This window comes from Lepidochelys olivacea (assembly GCF_965140295.1).
Source record: "Lepidochelys olivacea isolate rLepOli2 genome assembly, chromosome: 2".
In the NCBI taxonomy this organism is placed as follows: Eukaryota; Metazoa; Chordata; order Testudines; family Cheloniidae; genus Lepidochelys; species Lepidochelys olivacea.
This window is the reverse complement of record NC_140412.1, coordinates 67,295,397-67,320,229: the sequence shown is the minus strand read 5'-3', so window position 1 is coordinate 67,320,229 and position 24,833 is coordinate 67,295,397. Positions and strand designations below refer to the sequence as shown.

At 43.0% G+C, this 24,833-nt stretch overlaps 1 protein-coding gene across 1 annotated transcript; it reads right to left on the bottom strand.

The window, feature by feature from the left end:
- Window positions 1-380: 380 nt before the first annotated feature.
- On the bottom strand, window positions 381-10,842 carry CYP7A1 (cytochrome P450 family 7 subfamily A member 1; the record flags this gene model as incomplete). Its single annotated transcript, XM_084618938.1, has 6 exons — window positions 381-680; window positions 1,391-1,566; window positions 3,100-3,230; window positions 4,766-5,376; window positions 7,718-7,958; window positions 10,763-10,842. 6 exons carry the CDS (start codon window positions 10,840-10,842, stop codon window positions 381-383), a joined length of 1,539 nt encoding a protein of 512 aa, XP_084475064.1.
- Between the last annotated feature and the right edge of the window lie 13,991 nt (window positions 10,843-24,833).

Below are 24,833 nucleotides of genomic sequence, written 5' to 3'. Positions count from 1 at the left end.
TGCCATTATACAACAAAAATGTTACAATAATGAAAAAAAATATAAGACCTTTCATCTATGAACATGGCAAAAATTTGTTTACAAGCAAATATGGGGAAATTATTTAACTCAGAGGGGAATATTCTTATTCCGTTCACAGGAAGAAGTTGTGTTTGCTGGCAGAAAAGAAAATGTATGCCGGATTCCCCAGTACAAAAATCTCAATTTGCATATGAAAAGCCTGGTGGAAGGAAAAACAACCATTTCTGTAATCCCTACCAGCACTGTGTGCTATTCACATTGCAATGCATTAGCATTATGGTGTAATCTGTTTGGAGTTTTTAGATCAGTGATAATCTTGATACTTATTTTTTCTCCTATAGGTAAAATGTTTTATATATTCACAGACATTTTAATCTGTACTTGAAATGAATGTCATTAGTTGGTTGTAAAATACCCAGCCCTGCTCGGGATTGGTCTAAAGAAGGACACGGCACATTGCTGTCAAGAAGCTCAATTTCAAAGTATGAAAGTACCAAAGTCAAAAACTGTTTGATTTCATGGACAGCAAATAATCTTCCAGGACATTTTGCTATTCCTGATCCAAATGGCATGTAGTAATATCTTAACTTGTGACCGTTGCGATAGAAGATAGTCTTTTCTTTTCTATTCTCATCGAGATAGCGATCATACTTGAATGTCTGTAATGAAAGTTGAAAGTTTAATGTCTATTAGAGCCAGATTATGCAGGGAGGGAAGGATGTGCAACTGCACTGACACAATGCCTTCTGGGAAGAGCAGCCAATGCACAGTATGCTCCTTCTCTGTGGCTGGCCATGCTTCCCGTCCTCTAAACCCTTTTGGGAGAGGTTAGCCTCTGCAAGACCCCTTACCCTGAGCAGCTCTGCCACTTGGGGTAGCAGAATACCCACCCCTGTGCAGGGGCATCACTGTTGGAAAGCTTTTTGGACCTCTCCTTGCCTTTTACTGACCCACACACAGAACAGCTGCAATCTAGCTTTTTGTACATATGTCCAAATTGGAAGACTTTGTGCCACTTCCCGCATCACCACTGTATGTCCTTAAGGACTTCCCCTTCTCTTGTCCTCTCTTGAAACACCACCACTTCCTGGCTGAGGAAGGCTGAAGGGAGCTGCCTTTAAACCTATCAACGCTACTTTTTTGCTCAGCTAAAGAATTCTCTGCGGAGCGATGGAAGAGGCCAGGGCTGATTTTGCTGCCTCCACTGCGCTCCCAACCCCTACCTGTTCAGGGAGTTCCCAGGCATAAATCCAGGACATGCGTGGTAGAGTGAAGCACCAACCACCAGGGCACTGACGCCAGATGCCTTGTTAACAGGCAGTTAACATCTCCTGGAACAGGAAGTTTGTATGTCACTGTAATCACTCACCAAGGGATTAGCATAGATGTCTGGATCAAAGTGCAGCAGCTGAGGATAAAGAGCTACAATGTCATCTTTGCGGATGTTGTAGGAGTCATTATCCAAGTGCAAGGTGAAATCCTCCTTAGCCACTCTGACAGTCATGGATGCACTGGACAACCTCATTGCTTCCTTGATAATACTATCTGTAGAGAGAGAAAAAGAAAATTATTAATATGAAAAGAATCTATGTATTCCCTTGGGAAGGCTGCACAGTTTAAATTGCCTGTAATCTTCTATAAACATGCAATATTATGGAGAGAAGGAAACTGCTAAAATGAATAGAGCTAAGATGCGGGCTCCAGATAGTTCCTGCAACTTTGTCTTCAAGTAATTCCAAGCCTTCCAAGTTCTTCAGGCCAGTCAACTTGCCTAACTAATTCTCTTACTATTTTAAAAGTTTTCCCTTTTGAAATCAAGGACCCTAGTTTGCAGATCTATTTTTGTTTATCATTCCAATTTCAAGTCAATTTGATATGAAAACGAAACTGTGACCTGGATCACTCTTCCCAAGGAAACAAACAAAAAAGGGGGCTGGATAGGGAGAAAACAGACAAGATCCCTTTGTGGCCTCCCCCTAAAATTGTTCCTCAGAGGGATTTGCCTCACCATTGTGGAAAAAAAACCTCTTCCACCACCTGAAATTGCAGGTCCCTCAATACACAGCTCCTAGCCCTACCTTCAGCTCTCCCCTGCCCAACCAGTCTCCAGCTGTGGGCTCCTACTCCACTGGAGGATTGTGGGGATGGGAGGATGCTGCAGCAGAGGTGACAGACACCTCTTTGCCCTACTAGGGAGCGGCGAGGTCTGTGCAGAGGTAACCCGCTGTGCGGATCATCTTGGGAGGACATTCCACTTTCCTCCCAGGGAAACATTAGAAAGTGGAGGCACAAAATATTTGAGACTGGGAAATGAACCTGCACTAAGATGGGAATGGAATAAAGATGCTGGAGAAAGATGTGGAGGAAAAAAAAATCAGAATAGTGTGGCAGTATCTTCCTAAACCTTAGAGCTCAAGGGAGGAGAATGATATTGACAAAAAAAATGATTTAAAAAAAAAAAAAGTACATTGAACCTCCCCCCACCAGTAACTATAGGGCAACAATTTCAAAAGCTGTAAGGCCCAGATCCTCACAATTACTTAGGCTCCTAACTTCCATTGACATTAACAGGGGCCTAAGTGACTTGGGAGTGAGCTCCTCAGTCACTTGGGTGCTTTTGAAAATGTTACCCATATTTTAAAAAATATGCATCATCATAATAATGCTTTTAGCCATGTTGTTAGAAATTCATTGTTTAACATTTCTCAAGCATTAGTTTTAACTCCATATATGGTAAGATCCTTCTTTTTGATCTTAGTCCTTTAACAAAAACAAAATACAACCTTACTTTGACTTACCTATAGATCATTGGTGCTGCATGACATAGTACTTAAGCATTACTCATACATGAAATTACATGGGAAAAATGGGATTCCTTTCAAAATTCTGATAATCCCCACACCACAGACATGAGGACTGCTGAGAAGTGTGGCCTTTGCTAACTAAGGATACAGTGTAGCGTTATTATCCTGCTGTTGGATAGTCATTTAGCATTTCATAGGAAGTGTTTTATTGACTATAGATAGAAAAATATCTGAAAGTGGGTGTTCCTGGTACTGTTACATGTGGTGACCATACCTAATACTGGCATATTATCCAGTTGTTTTCGATTCAAGGAGATACATTTGCCATCAAAGTTGATCTTTTCACCAGCATTTCCCAGTGTTTTTTGCACCTCTTCAGTAGCTGCTTTCATTGCTTCTGGGCTCCTAAAATCAATATGCCAGAAACAAAAATATTTGTTACTTGTAACTTAAGGAATGTTCAAAAGGTTTGCTGTTAAATATGATATTCATTTTTTCCTGTCTACAGTGTAGTTTGTTAATCCATGGATGTATAACAAAAAAGCTACGTAAGAACCTAGAAAAAAAATATAAGTATACTTATTTTATTGGCAAAATCCTGGTTGTTCAAAACACTGAAAAGGTCTTCAAAGATTTTGTTCAGTATCCAATTTTGAGCAAGACCAAATTAATGTGTATAATGATGTTAAATAATGACATGTCTGTTAAGCAATGCCAAGAATAAGGAATATAGTGATCAATCCTAGATTAGGAGATAGCCCCATTGCAGCTAAAAATCTAGATCACATTCACATTATCAGCTGTCCTGAATTATATCCAGTTGGACAATTACATTCTGCCTACCAAAAAAAAAAAAAGTCTCCCCATAGTTTAAATTAAATAATGTATCCTTCACTTTCTGGTCTTCCATACAGATATGGCAGATGTTAGTAATGGAGAACATGATTTTAAACAGATATACAGGTTCTAATCCCAAAGTCCTTGGGGGGCACAGAACTTCCATGGAAATCAATGGGCGTGCCCAAGTACTTCAGGATCATGTTTGTAAAGTTAATAGACCACTTATGGATTTTTGAATGAAATGTGCTATCTAAATCTCAATCATCATCATTAATGCAGGTAGGTATGGTGTTTTTTAATGTTATGTCAATTTATCACAGAAATGTAGGTAGGCAGTGTAAAGTCTCATCTTGAAAAGTACAGATTTAGAAATTTAGCTTGGGGTTTTTTTTAAGACATGTAGGGGAGTTACACCAGAGTGAAAAGAGAGCAGCAGAGTGAAGAATCAGGACCTATGGGTCAGATCCTCAGATGGTGCAAATTGGTGTAGCTCCATTAACTTCAACAGTGCTACATCAACATAAGCTCTGCAGAAGCCTCATTTTCTTTTCCTGTAAAGCAGCCAATATATATTTGCGAATCCAACAAGTGGGCAGATAAACAAAAGTGTGCAATAAAACCTTGTTGATTCTAGGGCAATGATCTAAAAATGTCCCACAGGACCTACTGTTGAGAGCCCTAGCGTAATCAAGACTTCCACAGGCACTGGTGTTTTTAATACTGTGTTGTTTAGGATTTGCTCTGAAGGTTTAATTAACATAGCATTAAAAGCATCTGTGGCTGCAGGAGTCTTCTCTATACCAGGGCTCACAGCATTAGACGAGATATTTTTAGTAAATTTCTCTAATGTAGAAAAACCCTATGTGGGACCATCTCCTTCCCTGGGCAGCATGAGAGGGGTTTCTGTGGAAGTCTTACTTATGCAGGACAAAATCCTGGGCCCGCAGAAGTCTATAGGAGTTTTGCCATTGACGTCAGTGGGACCTAGATTTGACATTCATCCAAGAGCAGAATTTGGCCCTTAATGCTGAGACAATTTCTGAGTGGCAACAAAGTCAAGAAGTTATTTTCCTTTAGAAACTGCAAACACTGCTACTTACCTAATAAGATAGAACAAGCTCCAGAAAGTAGCGGGTATTGTGTTAGCTTGTGAAGCCCATAGTACAGCCAGGTGGGTTTTTGCTTTTTCCTTATCATCAAAAGTAGACAGAGTGTCATTTAAGAACATACGGAGAGTGATGAGCTCAGAGATGTTGCTCCTTTTTCTGAGGTTCTCATGGAGCAGAGCCTCTGCCAGCTTCTCCCGTGCATTGTGGGCGCTCTTGAACACATGGATAGGCATGCCTGCGACAAGGACTGGGAAGATTTTATCAAATTCCTTGAAGTTTTCAAGAGCATTTAGAATAAGTGCTCTCTGGGTTTCCTGCTGAGATAGATTCTGGTCTTGGGTTGAATTAAACTCTGTACCAAAAAGCGTTAAAAAGCCAGATTCAAACATCACCCGGCAACAAAATGCATACAGCCCATCTGTTACCCAGGTGTTGGAATGCAGTTTAGATGTACTTGATTGCAGCATGACATATTGTAGGTTTTTCATCATAGCTTCAATGAGGGAATTCAGGGCATTACCTTGCAGGGTTCTAATGAAAGTCTGATGCATATTTTCAGTGGTGTTTCCATCACGTGGGTCAATACTGCCATGTCCAAAAGCCTGCCACCAAATAAATTGTATGAAAGATAAATGAGGATCACCACAACCTTGGTAAATAATAATTTACAAGGGAAATCATAGCCAAGATGTCATCTTCATAATTTAACACTGGGACATATAGTAAGAACTGTCAAATCTGTAAAGTGATAATTGGCCAAAAGTGGGGCCTTAGGCACCCACTGGGAAAATTTGGTGGGTACAGAGCCCCCACCAGCAGCTCCCCGCCCTGCGCCCGGCCCCAGCTCACCTCCACTCTGCCTCCTCCCCTGAACGCTCCGCTCTGCTCGGCTTCTCCGCCCCGTTTCCGTTTTTCGCGCAGGAAGCCTGCGAGAGCTGAGAGGCAAGTGGCTCTGCACCCACCAAATTTTCCCAGTGGGTGCTTCAGCCCCGGAGCAAAAGGCGCCACTTTTGGACGGTTGTTAAATTTAGAAGCGGGACAACCGGTTCTAAAAGGGCTTCTAAATTTAACAACTGGTTCCAGCGAACCGCTGCAAACCGGCTCCAGCTCACAACTGGACGGGGGCACCAGCGCCTGAACTGTGGCCTGAGGCTCTGCCCCTGCTCAGCCTCCTCCCCCAAAGGCTAGGGTGACCAAATGTCCCGATTTTATAGGGACACTCCCAATATTTGGGGTGTTGTCTTATATATGCGCCTATTACCCCCACCCTCTGATCTGATTTTTCACACTTGCTATCTGGTCACCCTACCCAAGATTTCGCCCCCACTCTGCCTCTTTGCATCTTCACTCTGTCTCTTCCCCTGAGGGCCCTGCACCTGCCACTCTTTCTCTCCGCCCCCTCTCCCAAAGCCCCCCTGCTCACTTTTCTCTGCCCCCCTCCCCAAAGGGCCCCTCTCCTGAGGTCCTCTGCCTGCCGCTTGCTCCTCTCTGTCCCCTCTCCCGAGGCCCCTTCCCCTGAGACACCCCCCCACCCGCTGCTTGTCCCTCTCCGCAGGGACCCCCTGCCCACCACTTGCTCTTCTCAACTTCCTCCCCTGAGGACCCCCTGCCCGACACTTGCTCCTCTCCACTCCCTCTCCTGAGGACCCCCGCCTACTCACTGCTTGCTCCTCTCTGCCCCCCTCCCAAGGCCCTTCCCCTGAAGCCCCCGCTGCTTGTCCCTCTCCACCCCTTCTCCCAAGGTCACCCTGTCCACCACTCACTCTTCTCCACCTACTCCTTTCTGCCCCCCCCCCTCCCGCCTTAGGGGCAAGCAACAGGGGCAGAGAGAAGCAAGTGGCAGACAGGGGCTTTGGGAGAAGAGACTGAGTGGGGGCAGGAAGAGGCGGAGCAAGGGGGGGGCCTCAGGGGGAAGATGTTCAGCGTGGGTCTGGCTATGGGAGGAAAGGCCAAGTAGGAATGGGGCCTTGGGGCAGAGCACGGGAAGGGCCACAGTCCAGGCACCAGTGGCCCTCCCTACTTTTCAGGAGCTTCCAGCAGGGGTGCTCCAAAGGCGGCTGGCCAGCCTGACTCCAAAGGGAGGTGTGCCGCATCCATCATTTCGTGCCCCATTTGGGGAGGCTTAGTCTCCCCAAGCCTCTTATACCTGCCAGCGATGCATTTAGCCCGAGCCCCGTGAGCCCAAGTCAGCTGGCATGGGCCAGCCATGGATGTCCAACTGCAGTGTAGATGTAGCCTGAGTTATGATTAAGGCATTTTAGTGTTTGTGGTCTGAGGTAAGATTAAACTGATTTGTAAAGACACATTCTATTTTACAGATGTATATTTGCTTCTCAGGGTGTCACTGCAGGGCAAATAAAGGGATAAATCAGTAGTGACCATTACTATCTAAGTGTTGTTTGAGGTCCTCAGTGAAATGAGTGTGTGGATTAATCTAGAATTTTGATTCTAGGACACAGGCTTCTACATTACACAGCCAACACCATAACTGTTATTCTGTTGGCAGAAAGGCCAAGGTTTGAATGGCCTGAATGAGACTTCTAGAGGTGACCCTTCCAACTACTGACTGAAGAACAATGCTAGGCTAATGGGAAGAAACTTGTACTGATGGGAGTCTATACCAGACCTGCTCTGTGGATATATAGAGGATTTCAGTTTCCAGGGCCGCTAATCTGGCATCTTTCACAAGTAGTAATTTGTTTTTAAAATTAGTCAATTCAATATAAATTCACAATAGTGCAAACCATCTTGTGCTGTACTTTTGCTTTAGTATTACACATTGTTGGTAGATTTGAGCCAGGAGACAAACTATCTTTCAGACAGGCAGACATACTGAAAAGTCACATATAGATTAACTAGGTACAGTCTGACTTGACCATGTTGATATTTTTCATATTAAATATTAAAATATGTTAAAATACTACTATAATTTTAAAGCGGTACCTTTGCAGAAGCAGCAAAGTGAAACTTTTTCCAGTCCAGATGCCTTCCTTGGAGTATCACTGAATGGTATGAAAAAGGGTCAGTGAGAAAATGAACATATTTTCCAGCCACTTTGCAAGTGAAAATGTGCCCATATTTCTTTTGTCTTGCTTTGAGAAATTCAAGAGGGTTGGCACCAAATTGCAAAGCGCAGCCCAGATATGGAAGTAGCCCATTTTCCACTGGCGGCTCACCTGGACGCCTACAAGTTACAAACAAATGTTACAAATTAGGGTTATAAATTAAGACCTGTCCTTCAGCTTAGCCAGCTAAATAAGATTGTGATACCGGTCTATTTAGAACATTCAGTTTCTATCAGTGTTGATAGGAAATTGCCCTCCGTTTCATAACAAATCCATGATGAGGTCTATAGTATCTTAGAAAGAATGACCTTAACAGCCTACAGAAGCCTTATTAGAATCCAAGAACAACAAAAAATGTAGTTTGAACTGACGCTATATCACTCTATTATTCAAATAAATAAGTGATCCTCACGTAAGTAATGCTGTGCAGAATGAGGTCCAGAATTTCTGGTTTGTAGTTTCTGTTAGTAATAATCCACACTTGCTCTCATTAAAGTCATTGGCCCAGCTCTTATTGACTTTATCGGGAACAGGATAGAGCCCTAAGCACCTAGGGCCTGACCCTGTTCCAGCTGAAGTCAATGGCAAAACTCCTTCAGTAGTGCAGGTTCAGCCCCTCTAGAGCAGGGGTGGGCAAACTTTTTAGCCCGAGGGCCACATTGGGGTTGCAAAACTATATGGAGGGCTTGGTAGAGAAGGCTGTGCCTCCCCAAACAACCTGGCCCCTGCCCTCTAACTGCCCCCCTCAGAACCCCCGACCCATCCAACCCCCCTCCTCTTTGTCCCCTGACCGCCCCTACCCGCCCCCTGGGACCCCACCCCCTATCCAACCGCCCCTTCTCCCTGTCCCCTGACTGCCCTGACCCCTATCCATACCTCCCCGCCCCCTAACAGGCCCCCCAGGACTCCCACACCTATCCAACCCCCCCTTCCCCCTTTCCCTGACTGCCCCCTGCTCCCTGACTGCCCCCCAGGACCCCTGCCCCCTTATCATGCCAGAGCCAGCCACGCTGCCGTGCTGCCCAGCAGGAGCAGCGGGCCAGAGTGCTGGCGGCGTGGTGCGCTGAGGCTGCAGGGGAGGGGGACAGCTGGGGAGGGGCTGGGGGCTAGTCTCCCTGGCCGGGAGCTCGGGGTCAGGCAGGACGGTCCCGCAGGCCAGATGTGGCCCACGGGCTGTAGTTTGCCCACCTCTGCTCTAGAGCCTGATGCTGGGAGTTGCTGACTACCTCAATGCCCCTTGGGAGTTGAGGATGCATGGCACTTTGCAAGAATCAACCCCTTAGTTGCTCAGGATTGGGCCCTTAATTGCTCTGCAAATTCTAAAATAGATAACATTACCTCAAATACACACTCAATTAAGACTGTATAAAAAACTTATTATTAACAGTTCTAATGGACAGAAAGAAAGGAGGAATAGAAGATGGATGGACAAGCATCATTTGGACTTCCAGAGACATGAAGATAGGATTACTTTATTTATTTGGTCGGTCTTTGGCTTGCACAATTCTCTAGCACACTGAATGCTGAGGCCTTTGAACCCACCAAAGAAAGAGTATTACAGTATTGTTGTTTGCATGTTCCTCTTGGGTCTGATTCTGCACCATTGAAATCAATGGGAGTTTTGCTTACAGGCCCTATTTCTACAAAGCACTTAAGCACATGCTTAAAATTAAGCATGTGTTCAGGTGCTTTGTTGAATGGGATCCAAATAACTGTATTCCTGGATATGGACACCCACAGTAAGTCACTAATAACTTTTAAATAATACATGTCAAAGAGATTAAAGTCAGAAGGGACCTCCAGACTGTTGTAGTAGGGTGGTCTGCGCCTTTAACCACCTGCAGAGCTAGGGAGCAGCAGGCTATAGCTTAAGGAGAAGCCCAGCAAGCCTGTGTTGGGAACTAGCTGATCTAGCTAAGCAGAAGCTAATGACTGGATCTGATTCCGAGCTGGATCAGCTGGTTCCCAAAAGCTGCCTGCTGGGCTTCTCTTTAAGCCACAGCCTGCTGCTCCCTAACTCTGCAGGCCCTTAAAGGCTACAGATCATCCTGCTACAATCACCTCCTAATCTAACCTGTATAGCATAGGTCACAACACCGCCCAGCGCCTGTACACTAAACCCAACAACCAAGATGAAGCCAAAGTATTACAACTTACAGAAGATCACTGTTCCCCAGATCAAAGATGCTGCTAACATTTCAGGCAATCTGAGTGAAATTTCAGGAGTTTCAAGTGGAAAGGAGTAGCTAACAGTACAGTACACTTTAAAACCAGAGAGTGATGCAAAAGACAAGTCAAAGAGCCACTTTTTATAGTAAATATATTAATTAATTTCTTTGTTTCTGTACAGAGCACATGCCAATAGGATAAAGACTTGAGAGTATTTACTCAATACAATAAACAAGACGAATGATAACTAGCATTAAAAGTCATTCAATATGGCTGCAGTCCAGATTAAACTACATTGATACAGAAAAGAAAATGAAAAAGGTATAAGGGATAAAACAGTCATCTGTAATCAGAAGCACAAACATGTAGGATCTGATTTCACAAAAATACTGAGCACCTGTAAATCCTGTTGATTTCAACAGAAGCTGCACATACTAAGCACTTCTGAAAAATCAGATCCTTAATGTTCCAAATGATGATAACCTCATTTGCAAATGGATTCCTCCTTTCTTTGTATCTCTATCTTCTGTTAGTCATGACTATAGATCTGCATAGCCTGCTTGTTTTTTTTTTAAATTTATGTGCACAAAAAATGCCATTAGAATATAAAGATTTCAAAGAACAAACACCAACATCACCGTTGTTATCCTTTACGTATCCATCTGCCAATGTTCAGACTAGTTTTGTCTCAGCTATATACATACTATCTTTTTACAGAAATTAGAGTTGGGATATGTTTAAAAAGAAACCTTACCTCCTTCTTAGTCCCAGAACAAACCAAAAACAACAGCATAGTATCATCACTATTCCCCAGATCAAAGATGCTGCTAACATTTCAGACAATTACAGTGAACTTTTCAAATTACAGTGAAAAAGAGTAGCTTGGTACACTTTAAAGACTGAGAGTCATGCAAATGACAAATCAAACAGCCACTTTTTATATAGATCAGGGGCACGAATTTACTTAATTGAACTTAAATAACCTAGGCAAGCTATTAATTAACCATTTCTGGATAGAAACTATTATGTCTTCATTCTGACTGATATCTCTGTAAAAAAAATTTGAGAGACTTAATCTGGACAGTTGCAGAGACGGCCTTGAGCTGGTATCAGCAGATTCCAAAGTAATCAAAGAGCTGTAATAGTTAATAATTTGAAGGTCTCTCAGGTGTGTTTTGATCTGTCATGTAGATTTATCAACTACAGTTTATAGTTCAAGTTTAGCAATATAGGAGATGACTAGCCAACATACAGACGGTGGTAGCTGGTGCCCCAAGTACTTACCATAGTTCCCTGAATTTTCTGCCACAGCACCCTACCACACTTTATGCTCTCCCTGCAGATTGACTAAATTTTCAAGGGAGTCAGGGGAAGATTTGGGCTGGGAATGAGAGATTAATAGGAAAATGGGAAGAAAAAGATTGTTTTCCCTCTCCAAGCATCTGTCACTGTCAAAATGAAAAGCATGGACACAGTTACAGCAGAGGGCAGGAGTAGGAGAAAACAGCATTAGCCTCATTTTGCTGTTTTTGACTAGTCCCAGCCTCCCTCTCCCTCTTCCAGTCTAGCTCTTATCTCCTGATCTATCTTCCTCCTGTCTGCACACCACCAATTTAGTCAGGCTCCTGGCTGGATCTGGACACTCTAGTCCTGATCCAGCAAAGCTCCAAAGAATATACTGAACTTTCAGCACCTTACAGGATCAAAACCCTCTTTCATCAATTAACCCCTTTCTCATGCACATCCTTATAATCCTTTCTCCCCACTCACCTACACTCAATTCTGCCATTTCCCTCCCCTTTCAGAAACTTTGACCCCATCAGATTCTCCATCTAACCTAACCCATTCCTGCTCAGAAATCTCCTTCAGCCTGACCCCACCATATTCCAGATCTTCTTTCCCTTTAGCTCAAAACCTAGAACTCATCCTTTCCTATTCATCTCACATATACCTCTGAAGCCCCGCCCCCTTTGACCTCACTCTTCCCTCTGGCTCAAAATCCAAGGTCCTGCTCACCTAAACTTCCAGGCTCAGAACCTTTTCCTGTGCTACCTACTTCATTATAGGCTGAGAACTTCTGGAGCTCAGAAACATCCTTCCATCCCACCTCACTCAGAAACTGTTCCTCTCATGTCCTTACCACTCTGTACCCACCTACCCCTCACACACACTGTTAGAACCCTGCCTGGGGCTGCTGACTGATTCTTGCTGGCTCACTAGCACCATCTTGGATAAAAATAGATGGGAGTGGCTTTCTGGGCAGAGGTGACTAGGGTCTGGGACAGAGAGGTTCTGGAGGGAATTCCTAAGAGCAGCCTAGCTTATTGTGTTATCATTATTTTGACTTCCAATAAAAGAAGAACCCAGGGAGAAGGGTCAGTTTGAGCACTAATCCAGTGTGTGTGTGTTCTGATATCAGGGTACTCCTTCTGCTTAGAGAGGGATAAGGATGCAGAGTAGTCACCTTCTCTAGCACTCTTTAGTGACTCAGTGGTAGGTTTTAGGGGTCTAGTCTCAAGAATTGGAAATTCAATCTAGTCTTAAAGGGAATTCCACTGAAAAAGGGCTACTTGATTATATGACAGTGTCATTACATGTCTGCTTTTTCTTGTCAATAGTCTGATTTCTGAGTGACTACATTACAAGACCAAAGTTAGAGTAGTTTATCACAATGAGGACACCGGATCTCCAATGAGGAAAAAGGAGTGGCTGTAATATTGCTGTTATAATACAAATGTAATCAAGACAAATTAAGCTTTGATTGGTTTCAGAGTAGCAGCCGTGTTAGTCTGTATCCGCAAAAAGAACAGGAGTACTTGTGGCACCTTAGAGACTAACCAATTTATTTGAGCATAAGCTTTTGTGAGCTACAGCTCACTTCATGGAATGCATCCGATGAAGTGAGCTGTAGCTCACGAAAGCTTATGCTCAAATAAATTGGTTAGTCTCTAAGGTGCCACAAGTACTCCTGTTCTTTAAGCTTTGATTGTAGTTCAGACTCTTGCCACTAGGACCTCAAATCTTGGCATCCCACCAATATCAGCAATGGCATTTGGACAAGTTAGAAGATTCAGATAGTAAGTGATGTCTCACCAGTCATTTGGGACCTCACTTACTTTCTTGAAAAAGAAGCTGAAGCTCTACAGTCATTTTGTAGGCACACCTCTATGCTTATTTTTGCACGTGCCCTCACAGTAAATGAACATGAAATTGGGTACATGTGAGCACTTTATCCCAGCTCACTATACAGTGATTGTCATTAAAATGCCAACATTTTCCAATAGTTCTCGAGCTTTACTGTCTAAGACACAACAGTATTTCCCTCTACTTAGAACATGTGTTGAGAAATAGCCCTGGCACTAAAATGTTTTATAGCAATTATCTGGCTTTTGTCTTCTAAACTATGTAAATGGAAATTCCTGATATGCAGTTGCAAGATATAGTTAGAAGATACGTGCTTCTAATGATTTTGTGAATTTATGCAAATATATACACATTTACAATCTACTACCATTTTGTTAGAGGGTATCACAGGTGTGGCAGCTGTTTACAGTATAATTATTGGATGTAGCAGAGGACCTAGCCCACCGGCTTCATATCATTCCATAAAGTCCTAATTGACTCAGAAACCCTGCTAACTCTTCTCTACCACATGAAAAGCATCCCAACCTTCACATTCCCACCACTCCACACAAAAGTGATGAGTTGGTCAGAACTGTGTAAAACCAGTGTGGATTTTAGGAATATTTGGGGCAATTCATTGTGTGGTTTTTATATTCATCTAATTTTGTGAACCATGTCATTTTGAGGACACAGAGACTTTTTTTCCTTTCTAAATATCACATTGTGCAATTCACTTCTCTGTGAAATTTCCCACTCAGGAGATTTGCTCCAGAAGCACAATGGAAACGTAAAGTCAGTGGGAGTTTTCCTTTTGTAAGGACTGCAGAATTTGGCCCTTGGGCAAAACTCCCAGAGCAAAGCCAAAGTCAGCAGACTGAAAATCTGATGGATAGAAATCTTCTTATCCCATGTCCCCTTGCTCCACATTCCAGGCAGGCTGTGGGACTGCAAATAGCTCTTAACTATGCTAATGTAATTGAGACAATTTTAAATTTTCTTGAACAAAGACAAAAATCCTTTAAAAAAAAAAAAGAGCTCCCTCTCTCTGTCTGAAGGCTGTCTGTCTCCTTCTGCATGTCAGCTGAAAGTCCGATTTCACATCCTCCTTCCTTTTTTGACTTCCCGAAAAGACCGCCCCTTTGTAACTAAGCTTACAGGCTGCTGCTTATATCCTCTTTTGGTGGTCACTTTGTAAGACTCATGTTCCTTACTCCCAGTCTACCAAGCTGGTAATTTCCATTATGGGAAATTTGCGCATTGAGCAATAAGCTAAAACCCTTTCAATTCTGGATGTCACTTTATGCAAAACAATGTCTCTTCTCTTCACATGTGCAGGTCTTAGTCTTTTGTTTAGCAAAATTTTTTTCAATAAATAGGGGGTGTGTCTGCAAAAATTTCTGCCTCCTATGAGCTGGAAGGTCATATAGCAGTAATAGGATTTATTCAAATAACAGATATTGACCTATTTTATTTTAAGATCTTTGGCTCACGACAGCATAACACGTGCATCTAGATAGTTCTGTCACACCTGCTCCTTATTTCCTTACTTGACTTGTGTAGGTACAATACAATGTGATAATGTCATTATGCCTTTCACAGACTGGATTCAGCTACTCCAGAAGAAGGAGCAGCAAGTCTAAAAATAGGAGCCTTTTGATTTCTTCATGTACTATAGAAATCAAATTGTGCAAGGCTGGGAATTATGGAGAAACTTGATGCCACCGTGTCAGGAATCAGAGCCTGCAGCAGAGCCAGACAGGAAGAAGAGCTGGCAGCTGAGCCAGTCTCCAGGCAACCTAATAAGTGCAACTGGCCTATAACAGGATGCCTGATTGGCTACACCACCTGATTGGTTGGAAAGAGTCAGGAGACCAACCCTTAAGCCCAGCAGCAGCAGTTCAGTGGCAGCTCCTACTCCTGTCTAGCATCACTCCAAGTAAATGGGCACAACCACCCATATCCTGGTCACTGACACCTTGAGGAGTTACCTTGATCTGGTAGCTATGGATTCTTCAAAGGACAATATCTCTCTGACAGAGACAGTGGAAGCCTTACAGACCTCACAGGCCCAGTTTGCCACCCTGCAGGTGCAGAATGGGGTCATGCAAGTTCAAGCCAAACCTCCTTCAGCTCCAAACCCCACTGCCTGAGAGCCCAAGCGCCCCATAACTGACAAGTTCAAAGGCGATTGCCACAGTGGGTTTTCTGGGTTCCTAAATTGGTATCTGCTCCTATTTCTACTATGACCACAGTTGTATGCCACTGACCAAGCCTGAGTGGAATTGATTATCAGCCTGCTTACTGGGGAGGCCCTGGCTTGGGTGTCTCCATTCCTGGAAAACTCAAGCCCCCTTCTGGGAAAATTTGAGGACATTCTTTTGAGTTTTGGCAGTGATCTTTGATGATCCGAGACATGAGTATATGGCCAAAGCCACAATCAGGTGCTGCTGCAGAGATGCCAGCCAGTTGCTAAATATGCAGCAGAGTTCCATACTTGGTAGTAGATACCAAGTGAAATGAGGCTGCCTGGCATTATCATTTCCCGCTTGGCCTAAATGATAATATTCAAGATGAACTGGCATGGGTGGAATTCCATCCAGCCTGGATCCCTTAGTTCAGTGGTTCTCCAAGCTGGTCTGCCGCTTGTTCAGGGAAAGTCCCTGGCGGGCCGGACCGGTTTGTTTACCTGCCGCGTCCGCAGGTTTGGCCGACCGCGGCTCCCACTGGCCACGGTTCGCCGCTCCAGGCCAATGTGGGCTGTGGGAAGCGGCGCCCTTCCCGCAGCCCCCTGGGCCTGGAGTGGTGAACCACGGCCAGTGGGAGCTGTGATCGGCCAAACCTGTGGACGCGGCAGGTAAACAAACCGGTCCGGCCCGCCAGGGGCTTTCCGTGAACAAGCAGCGGACCGGCTTTGAGAACCACTGCCTTAGCTGACCTATGCATCAAGATCGACAACTACCTGACCGACTGCAACTAAGAAAAAAGATGGTCCTCCTTGCTCCCACCAGCCCTCTGGCTCTGCACGGCCATCACTAGTCCCCTCTCTGTCATCTGAACCCATGAAAGTCGATCCTCAATTTTGGCAAATTAGTGGAAGGCTCCAGTATGTGGTGGACTGGGAAGGTTATGGTCTGGACAAGCAGTTTTCAAGTATGTAAAAGGTTGTTACAAGGAGGAAGAAGAAAAATTGTTTTTCTTAACCTCTGAGGATAGGACAAGAAGCAATGGACTTAAATTGCAGCTTGGAAGGTTTAGGTTGGACATTAGGAAAAACTACCTAACTTTCAGGGTGGTTAAGCTCTGCAATAAATTGCATAGGGAGGTTGTGGAATCTTCATCATTGGAGATTTTTAAGAGCAGGTTAGACAAACACCGGTCAGGAATGGTCTAGATAATACTTAGTCCTTCCAAGAGTGCAGGGGACTGGACTAGATGACCTCTCGAGGTCCATTCCCGTTCTATGATTCTTGGGAACTGGTAGAGAACATCCATGCCCTGGACGTTTTGCAAGAGTTCCATCGGAAGTAGCCCAAGAAACCAAGCCTAGAGGCACCCTGCAGCTGGCAGGGGAGTACAGTCAGGAAGCAGGGCCTGCAGCAGAATCAGTCTCTAGGCAACCTAATGAGTGCAGCAGGCCTGCAATAGGCTGCCTGTTTGGCTACACCACCCGATTGATTGGAAGAGTCAGCAGACCGGCTCTGAAGCCCAGTAACAGTTCAGTGGCTCTCAAAGCATTCAGCTGTGTCTGCAATAGCTCCTGTGCCCGCTTATTCCCAGCACTGCCCCTGCCTTGCCTCACTCCAGGTGACACAGCCCTGATCCTTGGCTCCAGTTCTTGACTTCGACTCTGACTTGGCTCTGGCATCCGGCCTCTGACTCTGGGCTCTGATTCCTGACTACTGACTCCTTCTCTGGCCAGTAAACCTGACTCCTGCTCTAGCCACTGGCATGACCATCCATATCTCGGTCATTGACAAAGCCTACCTCGATTGCTGTTATAGGCAGGGGAGTCAAATCCATCTCCACTTTTTCTTAAAATATTTTGTAATACCATAGATAAAATACCACTATGGCTGCTCTCACTGATGTGCCTAGCACAGTTATTGGGTACTCAATAATACTAGAGGGCTGCACATGTTGTTGATTATGTGGTCCACACTGTATGCCAGGGGTTCATCAAACTGGGGGGGGTTGTGACTCCTCAGGGGGGTCCCAAGGTGTTTACATGGGGGTTGTGAGCTGTCAGCAATGTGGGGCTGACAGCCCTAAGCCCCCATTAAATTAAATTACCCCCCCCTTTTTTAATGTATAAGGGGGGTCACACTCAGAGGCTTGCTGTGTGAAAGGGGTCATCAATACAAAAACTTTTGAAAAGGAAAGAGATTAATTTATGAAACTTCTGCCTGTGATATGTGTGGGCAGCAGTAGAAGGCACCAGAGAGCTTCCTCTGCCAGCAGCACCCAATAGGCCACACAGGTGTCTGATTTTTTCCTCTGATTTGTACCAGTGGAAAACCAGGTGTGACATTAAGCCAGAAAGGGTTAAATGACTAGCAGGCTAAATGACCCAACTTCAATCTGTAGAGATGTGTTAGAAAAGTATGTAAATGGTAATTAGGGCAATTTCATGTTAAATAGACTAAAGCTTTGAAATGCATACCTGTATTGTTAGAGAATTAGAGGTAATACTAATTGTATGTATTTACTTATATCTTGCTAGATGTTAACCATGTAAACAGATGGTTCCTCTCTGTTACTGTGTCTATTGATTCAGAGATCAAAAGGGAATATTAAAATGTAAATGAAACCTGAATGTAATAATTTCGTTGTCTATATTTTTCTTTGAAGTTTGTAGTAAATTGTCTATGAACTGCTTAATGCATAATTACCTTATGCTAATGAATGCAACTAATTACCTGTGTATACATAGGAAATAGGTGATTCTACTTAAAAGTCACAATGCTTCACCCAAGGAACACCTGTTGTCAAGAGGCTGTCAATGGCCTGCCAGAGTTCTATAAAAAGAACTCTTGGGCCCTGATCCTTTTATCTCAGATGTGCTTAAGCTTCATCAGAGGAAGTTTGAGTTGCAAGACTGAGATCTTCAGTCTCATCGGGATCACCTTGACATTGGACTGTAACCTATGGACTAATTCTAAAAGAACTCTTTGCAGCTCTAAAGCTCACCATCTCTACTATAAAGCTGACCTAAGAACTCTATTCATGTCTATATGTATAATGATCTTTTAACCAATACTCTCTCTTTTTTTCCCCTTTTTAATACATTTTAGCTTCTTAATAAGAATTAGCTGTAAGCATGTATTTGGGTAAGATCTAAAATATTCATTAACCTGGTGGGTAATGTGTCTGATCCTTTGGGATTGGTAGGACTTCTTATATGATGACCAAGGTTTTCAATAATCCTCATCATATTTGACTTGGCTGTCTGGGTGGGAGCTCAAGGCTGGGTTGCTTTAAGGGAACTGTGGGTTTTGGCTTCTGGGTAACCAATAAGATATTATAGAAGCTGGCTTGTTGCTAGCTTGGTGAATCTAAGTAGTAGAATAACCACAAGTTCGGGGGATTGTCTGCCCTATTATTTGCAGTTTTCTCTAATTGAGAAATCTCAGTGTGGCCCCCCCGGGACTCTGGTCACACCAGGCATTTCTAGCTTTTCCATTTTCACCAAAATCAATGGGGTTCTGCCCTTTGATGCCTAGAACATTCCTTGGAGTTTTGGAATTGATTGGATGCAGTGCTCAAAAGATATCGCCTTACAAGGCAGACAGAGAAATGCCATCACACTGAGTGCAGGGCCTTGTTTTATTTGGCCAATAACTTTCTACTTTAAAAAAAGTAGTCATGGTATACCTTTAGCATGACTTGGGCCCTATTATTTTTAATAGGGTTTGTCAGTTTAACTGCTCGTGCCGTAGAAATATCGGTTAGAAAGAGTGGTGCAGACCTGCAATACATTGATTTATTGTTTGGTGAGAATTAGTATGGACTAAACTGTACTAGAGAACGGGGTTTCTGTTTTTTTTAAGCAATTAGATTTCATTCAACCTTTTCTTGAAAAAACAAATATTTTTAACAGCCTCTCCTGCCATAGGGTCCCAGTCCTGATCTGCCTTGTGCTATCCAATGAATACCTGCCCAGCCCTAAAGACAACATGGAGAGGGATTCCTGGTTTTAAAATGCACCCCAGACCCAACAGGAAAGCCCACAAGAGGGTATAGATGGCGTCAGTGCACATACTGTGATTGATAGCATGCACTAGCGAGAGGCAGATATTAGCAGTAATAAGATACACCTAGCAGCACTTCCTTCTTGGCCATGAGTCAAAGCCAATACTGGCAGAATTGCCACAGAGTATATGGGTTAGACTGTGCCTTTAATGTCACAGTCTTGAGGAGGAGGGGAGTGGCACTATTCTGCCCATAAAAAGAGCACCAGAGAGATTATGCCAATTTATCCTTGAGGCACTCCTACACATGGGGGTTCATGCATACCTTGCAGCAGACATCGGTCTGCCAAGAATGCTCCGGCTCTACTCTGTGAGCCAAAGCGGAGGAGCAAGCAAGGCCATGAATTTCTTGTGGCAGACTGAGCAAGTAGTCCCTGCTCTCTCCACAGTGCAGGCAAAGGAACTGCTATTATGTTTCCTCAAAACCTACACCAGGTGTAGGCGAATTTCTTCTTCACCTCTGTGCAGCTGCTCAGGGGCCACTAACGATCCAGCTTTATGTGTAGCTGAGACCACGCTGCTTCCTCTGCTCTCACAGCTCCCACCAGTAATGTCGTTATTTGACCCATAATATTTAGAGTGTATAAAATGGGCATAATTTGTTCCCACTGTTAGTGATAGCCTCATAATTCAGGTGCAGTGGAGCAAGCAGGGAAATGAGTGAGTTATGAAAGGCAATTGATAAGTGGCAATAAGAAATGTACTTAGAGTGTGCTTATTATAATTTCTGTTTGTGCAGTGATGGTTGATAACAAATGTCCCCGGTGAAGAGACACTTTGCCTTTTGCTGCTTTTCCCTATATATTTTGTAAGATCTCTGTTAACATCAGCCATCAAAAGAACCAGAGAAAGCAATACAAAAAGAAAGCTGTAGCTCACAGGTCAGCAATAGATTGTATTGTTATGGCATTGCAATCAGAAGATACAATTACATCAGTGAAATATGTAAAACCTATGTTGGAAACTTGAATAATAAAGAACAAAAACAGGAAACAAAAGTTTAGTACAGTTGCAAGGTATCTGCTTCTAGCTCAGCGTCTTCTAACTTGCCTGTAAAGTGACTGATGATTACATAACATCTCCACCTAGTGGCATTTTATGAACTGTTTCAGAGTAACAGCTGTGTTAGTCTGTTCGTGAGCTACAGCTCACTTCATCACGGTATGCATCCGATGAAGTGAGCTGTAGCTCACGAAAGCTCATGCTCAAATAAATTGGTTAGTCTCTAAGGTGCCACAAGTATTCCTTTTCATTTTATGAACTGGTACTTGAATAATGTATTCTACAGCAATAATAGAATTTATCTCTTGATATTTGTGGGGTTTATTTCCATTACTATAAGTGCCTTTTGGAATGATAATTGTATCCTCCTTAAAAGTATTCTTCTTTGTAAAATAAATATAGGGCTTTTGAAAGTTATTGTACTAATAGCACTTGAGAAGGAAGTCTTTATTTTAGTCAGACTAAAGGTAGTTTAGGCAGAGAGTGGAAAGGTAGCCTTCCCCACTACTCTGCCAGTTTAACTCACCTCTGTCTTTGAGGGTTGAGATAAAATCCTGGCCTCATTGGAGTCAATGGGAGAGTTGCTGCTGACTTCCACAGGGCCAGGATTTCCTCCTTCCTCTCTAGTAATGAGCAAAGCAGTTTGGTCTGTACTAATCCTGGGAGGAAATGATCAGCACTACTCTGCTTCTTCCCTGTTGCACTACAACTTCTGCTGATCTCCCCATTTCAAAGAGAGAACTTATTGTTAGGAAATGGGATTGTGACATCAAAGGTAGTTTGTTGCATCCTCCACTTCCCCATTATTTTCTCTGCCTCCTTCTGGCTCTGTAGCTGTTCAACAACAGATTATTGTTTTTGGATTATGTGTTGGTTGTGATATCAGAGGTAAATTGACCAAAAAATAGTTCACTATTCTTTTTCAGTCTTCTCCTTCTTCCTTAGACAGTGGAACAGTCTCAAATGGTGGAGAAGACCCATTTTTGAAGCATTTGAAAGGAGACTGAGTAAAGTAGTAGCAAATATTCTGTAGAGAACAATTTTGCATTGCCATGGTAAAGTACTAGATGATCTAATAGGCAGATTTAAAAAATGTATTAAAGCTAATGCTAAAATTATCTAATACACAGGTTAGGGAGAGACTAATGCTTAAATTATCCAAAAGTACAAAGTTTGGTTTAAAAGTAATAAAATACATATAGTACATAATCTGCACTATCCCAAATAAAGGTTAATAAATTTAACAATACAGTTTAGATATTAGCATCCAAATATTCTGGTACATCACTCATAAAAGGTTATGCTAATAGTAGTTTGTGGAAAACAAATATAGCAATGAGTGTAGATTGTCCCTTAGTAATTGAGAATTTAGGATAGGTAGTCCCTCAGTAAATACAGGTTTCAGAGTGGTAGCCATGTTAGTCTGTATCAGCAAAAACTACAAGGAGTCCTTGTGGCACCTTTGGAGACTAACAGATTTATTTGGGCATAAGCTTTCGTGGGCTAGAACCCACTTCATCGGATGCATGGAGTGAAAATACAGGAGCAGGTATAAATACATGAAAGGATGGGGGGGGGGGGTTTGCTTTACCAAGTTAGTGGACAGTATAATAAGTTAAATCAATTAACAGCAGGATACCAGGGGAAGAAAGATAACTTTTGAATTTTGGTAAAGCAACCCCCCATCCTTTCATGTATTGATACCTGCTCCTGTAGTTTCACTCCATGCATCCGATGAAGTGGGTTCTAGCCCACGAAAGCTTATGTCTAAATAAATTTGTTAGTCTCTAAGGTGCCACAAGGACTCCTCATTGTTTCAGTAAATACAGTCCATCAGAGAAGTATTTCAGCCACCTACTTACCGGTTTGCTTACGAACGTTTCCATCTAAGAAGTAGAACATGTACCATTTTTATACAGCAACATTTCAGTTTCACTGACGAAAAATTGTAGTGGACGTGCAGCTGCTATGTAATGATCTAGAAATAATGATGGGTAATAATCTTATGAATACAGTATGTGACTTGGTTAGTCAGGTCAATCATTATATAGCTATACTGAGTTACTGGGCTTTCGTGTATGAATGTGGTGGTTTAGTTTTAATAGGGAGCTGTTGGACAGACAAGGAAGAAGACAACACAGTGGTTTTAGATAACCAGCTTCCTAACAAACACTTGGGAGTGATTACAAAACAGATGAACTTTTAGCAGTGAATATGCTACTTCCAGGCTGCCGCTCAAAGTTACTGGCATATTGAGCAGTTTAAAAAGACTCCCTGGAGAGAGGGCTGGGGGGGAGTTGTTTGTGAGCTGGTCACCCAGGGGACAGACAGTCACAGAGACTGCAAGAATGTCTGAAGCAGTTGGGGGGGCTTCCCAAACTTCCAGGCAATGGTAATCCTTAGGCAAGATAAGCATGTATATAGACTGTTCTTCATTGTGCAATCTTCTGCTCTGAAATGCTTTGGTTCTAAACAAACAATCCTTTGCTTTAAGAAGGCTATCTGGTCACTGGATATCAGTGGTCCTAGCTCCAGGAGGGTACAGAACTGCAGGTATTGAACCTAACAAGTCAGGCCTCCTGAGGTAATCACAGTTGGTACAGAGGGGATTGCAGCCCCAAACCTGGTGTGAGAATGAGAGAATCACATGATTCTGCCCCCAAAGAGGTGATGGCTTGAGGCCTGAGAGGTGGAACTCAGCGATCAGGTAGCCCAGTATCTGACAAAAGTCACCAGGCCTTATGTTAACAGTTGGTATAAGTCTCTGGCTATGTCTACACTATGCAGCTTTTAGTGACGGGCTGTGTGGCTACAGCCATGCCGCTAAAAGTCGTGCAGTGTAACTACTGTTTGTCGGCTGTCCAGCCAACAAAAACCTTCCACCCACAACGAGTGGCATTGTTGGCAGAAAGAGCTGTTCATGCCGGTGCTTGTCGGCAAAACGTTTGTCTTTTTTTTTGGGGGGGGGGGTTGTTTTTAACACCTCCTGAAAGACACAAGTTTTGTTGATCAGTTGCCAGTGTAGACATAGCCTGACAAAATTAATGTCAATCTTTTCCCTCCAATCCTCTCTTGTCTAGGTTTCAGGCTTTTTCTGGGCATTGTGTCAGCTGCATCCTTTGGTCTGTGTACTTGATTTATAACCAAATTAGACTGGCTCCTCCGAAGTTGTTTACCTTTCCTATGATGGACTGTAGTAAAAAGTGCATTCTAGGATTCAGTTGTCTTTGAAGAAAATAAATAAACAGTAGAAAGAAACATACCTAGCCCAAGACTCCCTAGTTTTTCATAGGCAAGCCCAAATCCTTAAAGTTACACAAAAGAAATCAGAAAATATGATGCTCTAACTTCTAGATTTCTGTGTTATTCTCAGGCTCTGTATCAAATCCTGTCTGAGTCTTACCGTGGCAAAGGTGCAGCTCTCACATCCTCTGAGACCAGGTGACCTGCTTTATTTTGGCCAGTTATACCTAGGAGAATCTTTGAAGTTAATGTTTTAGTACTCTGCTACAATGAATTATATTTGCACTGGGACAATCAGTGTTTTTGAAACTGTCCAATATTGGGAAGTGGTTTTCTTTCTCTCCTGTTCCAAACATAGTAGTCACTGAACATTTCAAATTTAATTTAATATTGTATAGACCAGTGGTTCTCAAACTAGGGCCACCACCTTTTTTCAGGTGGGCTTTTTTCAGCCTGGCGGGCTAGTCCAGTTTGTTTACCTGCCACGTCCTCAGGTTTTGAGAACCACTGGTATAGACCACTGTTTCTTGAGAATGAACAGATTGATGTCTACTTTCTATCTAGAATTCCCCAGGAATTCTGGACCAATCAACCTAAATTCAATACCTGGAAAGGTACTGGAACAGATTATTAAACAATCAGTCTGTAAGCACCTACAAAATAATAGGATAAGTAATAGCCAACATGTATTTGTCAAGAACAAATCATGCCAAACCAACCTAATGTCCTTCTTTGACTGGGTTACTAGCTTAGTGGATGGGGGAAAGCAATAGATGTGATATGTCTTGATTTTAGTAAGGCTTTAGACACAGTAGTCCCACATGATATTCTCATAAGCGATCTAGGGAAATGCGGTCTAGATGAAATTACTATAAAGTAGGTGCATGATTTGTTGAAAACCCATAGTCAAAGAGCAGTTATCAATGGCTCTCTGTCAAAATGGGAGGACATATCTAGTGGGATCCTGCAAGGGTCACTCCTGGGACTGGTAGTGTTCAATATTTTCATTAATTACTTGGATAATGGAGAGGAGGTTATGCTTATAATATTTATAGCTGACACGTTTTATTCATGCTGGCTATTCCTTATGACCCTATTATCCTCTATGTGCTTTCAAATTAATTGTTTAATTTGTTCCAATATCCTTCCAGATATTGAAGTTAGGCTGATTGGTCTATAATTTCCCAGGTCCAATTTAGTACCTATCTT